The sequence below is a fragment of the Mustela erminea genome, chromosome 8, assembly GCF_009829155.1.
Source record: "Mustela erminea isolate mMusErm1 chromosome 8, mMusErm1.Pri, whole genome shotgun sequence".
In the NCBI taxonomy this organism is placed as follows: Eukaryota; Metazoa; Chordata; class Mammalia; order Carnivora; family Mustelidae; genus Mustela; species Mustela erminea.
In genome coordinates this window covers 94,788-101,453 of record NC_045621.1, presented here as the reverse complement: position 1 = coordinate 101,453, position 6,666 = coordinate 94,788, and the positions used below count along the sequence as shown (strand labels likewise).

Below are 6,666 nucleotides of genomic sequence, written 5' to 3'. Positions count from 1 at the left end.
CCATAGTAAGTGTAGGTTTGAAAGTAGGAAATGTGAGATTCAATGAAGAAAGGTTTGTCATTGAAGGGAAAAATAATCATATACTTGTCAACATGTAAATTTTCCCAACAGAAGCAGGTGGGTCTTTATTGACTGCAGCTAACAAAGTGAAAAGAAGTGTTATTGCAGTTTTGATCAACCCAGGTAATTTTAAATTGTGGTCTCTAAATTTATCTAATTGAGAAAGAAAATAGTTATCACAATTTCTCCCTGTGAAATTTGCCATATATATTTTAATGAAAATGTTTTTCCATCATTTGCAATTGATTTTATTACTTTTTTGGTATTTAACATTATAAATTGATTATAATCATTGTGATTTTTTTTCTAGTCAAACTGAAAATGTTTTTACATATTAAAAAGCCCAGTTGGGCAGAAGCCCCCTGAGTTCCCCCACTGCCACCAAAAGAGAGGCTCAAAATAAAGAAAAAAGATAAAGTCAAGGGAAGAATTTATTTTGATGGAGCAAGCGAATCTAAGACAATAGAACAGTGTTCTCAGAAGAAGTTCGTCCCACAGTTGCTTCAGGAGAGCTTATTGATGTTTTAACTGGTACCTTATCAACAGCGTGTAGTTTAGGGGAAGGTCCTTAATTAGCGGTCGTAAGTATCAGGGACTGACCGGTGAATCACTTCTGATAAATGCATTACAAAGTCTCCTAATTCCATCCACCTTTCCTATAGTTCTTACACATTAGGCTACTGATACGAATTTCCCTTCCGACAGGAGAATGCGATGACTGCCTCATGAACATCATCTGTTGGCTGCTGCGTATCTGATTGTGATTTAGGAAACCTATTTTCTGTTAAAGTCAGTTCCATGTGAGCTCGGGTCCTGTGGGACGTCTCCAGAAACTGCATTATTTCTGTCCAGACTTAGACTATCCCAGTGGGAGACCAGGCCCTGGAACAAAGGTAGCCACAGCTGGGCTTACACTCTATAGGGTTCCAAATGAGAGCGTCGGTCTCAAACAGCACTGCTGACGGCCGAACCTGCAGAGTGTGTAAGTGGATTCAGAGCCCAGTTGCCATGAGAACGAACCAAAGGTATTTCTGCTGCCATTTTAATTTATGGAAGTCACACAAAATGTCTGAAAACATAGCAGCCAAGATAATGACTTTAAAAGATAGTCCAGGGTGCCTGGCTGGCTCAGTCAGCACAGCATACAGCACTTGACCTCAGAGTTTTAAGGTCAAGGTCCACATTAGGTGTCCAGATTACTTAAAAATAAAAATAAAATGGCACCTTGATGGCTTAGTCAGTTAAACGTCTAACTCTTGATCTCAACTTGGGTCTTGAACTTCACGTTGTGAGTTGAAGTCCCTTGTTGGGTCCACACTGGGCATGGAAACTACTTAAAATAAAATTTATTTATTATTTTTAAGTAAATTAAAGATATTCCAACACCCCAAAATGTAGACTCCCTGAACTTGAGTACGGTTCAGCTAGGTGAGCAGAGGGGCTCTTGAAGGACATGTAACACCCTAAGTGTGAACAGCCTTTGTGTGATTATATTATGTTTAAAGTCCAAATAATTTTAAGTGGAGGAGGCAGGGATACTGTATCATTTTCTCACTTATGTATTTTGCATGCTGCAATTTTATTTTATATTCTATGACATATCTTAACAAGTCTTCTCAATGAATGGAAAAATAATTTGGCTATACTCGGCTTTCATAGTAAAAATGTGAAATTTGGAGAACATGAAATATAAAGAGAAATCAAGTTCATTATAAAAACAGAGTATTCAAATATTTTTATTTTGACACAGGGAGTCTAAGAGAGGAAAAAGTAATAATTGAATATTTACTAGATGAAATGACAATTTAGGGAGGAATGTTTTGTTGTTTACCCAGAATTAAAGAATATGTCCAGGGGACGTGGGTGGTAGAGTTGAACATCCAGCTCCTGGCTTCTGCTCGTGTTGTGATCCTAGAGTCGTGGGACTGAGACCTGAGTCAGACTCTGTGATCAACATGGAGTCCGCCTGGGATTCTCCCTACTTCTCCCTAGGCCCTCCCCTCTCTAAAATAGGTAAATTAAAAAAAAATGCATCAAGTACTTTTTAGATTTATTGTCTTTAATGAGCTATGTTTAACATTTTACAAATCTTCAGATTGTTACAGTTTTCAGCAGTAAATATAGTAACAATGGCATTAAATACAGTGAACTGTGAGATTCCTCTGTTGAAATACAAAAGATAGAAATACTCAGAAACAAGGGCAATGTGTCAGCTTAAGTTCTGAGACGGAAAGGAACATGGTCACGTTCTTTACAATGCCAGCACACAGCTAAATGAGTAACTCATTCGCTATAAACGAATACAAACTCTGAGCTTCACCTTTTGGGAAGTTTTGGCGGACATTATTTGACCCACAGATTCCTACAACTCTGTATGTACTGATATCAGAGGACTCAAACACAGAAAGTGATCCGAAAATGATCGCCGGCTCAAAGTGGCGCTTTCGTTCCGCAACGCTTGTGACCTTCGTGATTCTGCGTATTAGAAAAGGGCGTAAACCCTGTACAACTGCATAAATGCCATAAAAATTCATTTTATAAAGTCTCAAGATCATATGTATTCAAAAATACATATAGCTGTGCTTTAGTAAACGAATCCATCAGTTAATTGAGGGATAATTTTGCTTTTAAGATATATCCAAAGTAGATATACAAAGGATCCACAAAGGTTAACAATTCGTGATCAAAATTCGTAAGAGTTACATTGCAAAAAACTGTTGGTTTTCAATTTAAAAATTTAAGAAAGTTGTGAATATTGTAGGGTAATTATTACTTGGGTTAAGAAAAAGTAGATGGCTTCAGCTTTTTAACAGGAAATCTGTGAACTACTCACAAATGAGAAGTCGCACACTTATCATTAGAAAAGGTAAACTGCCTATACTTCCCCGTTGAGAACAGAATGTGCAGTGTATAAAAAAAATATTTTTATTCTGAAACCCAAAAAAAAATATTTCTATAAAAGCCCCTGGGGATACATCTCATTTCCTTTACGTAAGAATGAGTAAGTGGCATACTTGAATAATATACCCTTATATCAACATATGTATTCCATCACCAAGCTAAAAGATGAAACATTTTTATTTAAAGGTAGGGAAAATATAAGCTTAAAATATTGAAGTGCAACAGTTTACTATATAGTTTCTAACTTCATTCCAACATAGCTTATCAATGTAAACTGGATTCAAAAAAACACAAGAGAAATGTTACTTCCATGCAAAAATCGTTGTTCCAACATGAAACACTAGGTCTATATTTTTTGATTAACAAAACTGCACATCTGTTTAATTTGGCTAACAGAAAGAAAATGCACATCAGAGAAAGATGTTAGTGTATCCTTCCAACAAGCACGTCTATATCAAAGGCACTTCAGCAGAGCACTAACTGTAACCTTTTCCGAGTCATTTCCATTTATGCCACTTTAATGCATCTTTCTGTAGACCAATAAGAAACCTCCGACTCCAGAAACTAACCCTAGGTATTACCCCAAATATCTCTCTCCTATGGATTGGGTAAAACATGGCAAACTTTTGCCTACGTTTTTAAGTTCTTTGGGTTAACACAGAAAGAGTATTATCCAACAGGTTTGGTGTTACAGGAAAAACTGAAGTAATTAGAGGAAAAAAATGGCTGAAGTCGACTATCTTGGGGGGAAAAAAAAGCAGTTGTCTTTCATTGACTATCCATCTGTAATTTGACTACAACTAATATATTAGGCTAATTTTGCTTCTTTCAAATTGTTTATGTTCCCTGGGTCTCTCTGTTGCTCCTGTGTTGGAGAGAAGCGGATGAGAAATACAGTAATCTAGTCTGACTTTGACCACTGAGAGAAGGGGGAGCTGCTTCAGACATTTGCCTTCACGGAAATTTGGAGAAAACATGGGATGAATTGATTTTAATTAACAAAGAGCTTTATTTTTAGGACATATGAATGATAATTTAGAGTTGAAGACAATTATAATTAAAAACAGCTGTTGAATGTGTTCATACTTAATTCTTTGCGATGATGAAAAGAACATGAATATATTACTTCCAAAACTAGAAAAACATGTTGCAAATGCTAAAAGTGATTTAAAAAAAACCTTTTACTTCTCCATTAAATCGAAACATTTTCTAAAATATCTTTTACAAATGTCAAGAGAAAAGCATCTGGATATACACGTAATATTCTGAAGGTATTTTTGAGTCTAGGAGAAATAGAATTTCTTTTCCTGCTTATGAACATTTAAAAAATAAATGTTTATTTCCTTTAGTTTCACATATTTTGTTAATAAACTGAAAGCTGCTTATGAATACTTAAATATTTTTAAAATCAAGTTTAAAATGAACATCTGAATATTAATTTTAAATTCAAGTTTAAAATGAATGAATTGTGGGGGACAGAAAAATATCTTAAAGCTGATTTTAGCTTACATGTATCATTGATTCTTAAAGTATGGGGTTTTGTTTTTGTTTAACATTGCTAAAGTTTTCCTTGACAGTTTCAATCATTTCACTCTAGAAGTAGGGAGAAAAGAAAATTTAAAATAAAAATGGAAGTATCAGAGCATTCTTTTTTCAGATTTCTAAATAACAAGTTAACACCTCATCATTTAGTCTGTGAAGTTATATCCAAAAACAACCAAAGAGCTGCTTTCTCCCTCTCTAACAACCACGTAGCTTCTTGCCTATCTTACATGAGCAAGATTTATTTTGGGGTTGGTACAGTGCACATGCATTTTATTGCAAAAAGGGAAATATTGTTTGGCCTTTAAATTCTAGGGGAACATGGAGAACATTTATCATTATTTTCATCTACAGGCAGAGGAGAACATAACAGTCTTATGTCACAAGACTACGATGCCCAATAGTTTCATTTCTACATGTTTACAGGGGCGGGCATGAAAGCAGAAGCAACTTTTCTGAAAGCGACTTTCGGAGTGCGCACTTCACTGTTTTTCTGAGAGAGGGCTACATTGGCTGACTGAGCAGGGTTTTCAGAGAATTAACCTCTTGAAGCTACTTCACATTTTGAGCTCTCGGATACTTCAAATTCATGACTCAAAAGTAAATGAAAAGAATAGGTCAGAAAAAGCATTTCTTGGTATCTTTCTCTTTCATTAGTGAATTGCCATTTTACTATTTACTCTGCTTGAGACACGTCCAGGGACCATGACTGCTCAGTTCCAACTTCTTCAAAAGTTCAGACAGCGGCTTGCAAGGAGCGAGAACAAACACGAGCCAGCACACTCACAACGTCCTCGGCGTCAGTTCATGGGAATCAGTGGGCGTTCCTCTCGCTGCTTCCAGATAGTAGTCTTGCTATCTTTTTTGGCGAGTGGTGGTCTGCCCCTTTTCTTGGTAGGGGATAGACTGGCCTCAAAGCCTTCAACAGCGCTTCTTCTTCCCGGAGACTCTTCCCCGGGGTGCTCCAGGATTGCTGCACCCCCTCCATCCAGGATGTGCCTCAGAGCTGGGTCCTCGGGGGAGCAGACGGTGGTTCCGCTCTCACTGCTGCTCAGGTCTAAGTCTTCTAAGTAGAGGATCTTCGGCTGGTGCATGCTTTTGATGAACGTTTTCTCCCTCTCGAGTCTTCTGCTTGAGAGGTGCTCATTCATGTCCACCCCAGAGTCCAAGCTGGTGTCATTGCTCTGGGTTCTCTTGCCCTTTTTCAGGTCTATAAAGGAGTGTCTCACTTGTGCGACTGGTTTTCCATCAAGAGACACGAACCATGCTCTGGGGTGGGGGGAAGGCTTTCCCTTGGACAGCTCCAGGAGCGTCTGTTCTGAAATTCCCTGAAGCTCTGAGGAAAAGGGAGTCATTACGACAGCCTCGTTTAGCGTTCCCGGAACAGAAACCGACTCTAGTAAGCTGTTTGAGTATCGGCTCCAATCTGAAGTCTGGGACGGCAAGCTCTGCTGACCTTCAAGGGGGATATTCTCTTCCCTGGCATCCGGGGGCTGTTCATGAGAATGCACTGGCATTTTGGGTAATGTCTGTGTGAAGTTCTCTCTACTTACTGGTTCCATCAGCTGACCATAGACTAACTGTCCCTTTCTTGGCAAAGTAGCTGACTTAGCATGTAACTGCTCTGGAGGGGAGAAGAGGTCAGATGTCTGAAGGATGGCAATCGGCTGACTGTAGATATGCATAAGCTGTTCAGGAATGTGGGAATGTCCATACGCCTCTTCATGACCTGGGCAGTATCTCTTTTCTTGTGCATCACCTAGAGATGAAGACAGATTGCTGTTAATATGTTTAGGTTGTTTGGACCCTACATTGGGCTCCAAAGACTGTGTTGGGTTTCTTGAGTAGTTGTTTTGATTGGCTGATAGAAATGGAATATCTTCATTGTAGATTTTAAAATTGTCCCGAGTTTTTACCATGGAAACTCTTTCTTCTGCTTCTGCCTTTGCTGGCTCCTTTTTCTGAGGGCTATATGAGGAGTTTTTGGCATTAAATAACTGTGACTTGTCCTCAGCTTTTAATGAAACTTTGACTGAACTGATGTGATTTATGTGTGTTGTTGAAGTTGTCTGGTCTCTCTTGAGGACTTCAAGTTTAGTGATATTTCTTTCTCTTTTCTGCGGAGTACCACATTTATCCCTAGAGTAGAGGAGATGGCAAAAA

General features: G+C 38.2%; 1 protein-coding gene across 1 annotated transcript in view; it reads right to left on the bottom strand.

The window, feature by feature from the left end:
* Positions 1-2,100: 2,100 nt before the first annotated feature.
* Positions 2,101-6,666, bottom strand: part of FAM171B (family with sequence similarity 171 member B) — a 65,676-nt gene continuing 61,110 nt past the window's right edge. The window contains exon 8 of the mRNA XM_032354170.1: positions 2,101-6,642. Coding sequence (XP_032210061.1) covers positions 5,304-6,642 — 1,339 coding nt within the window. The 3' untranslated portion in view covers positions 2,101-5,303. The remainder of the gene's footprint in view (positions 6,643-6,666) is intronic.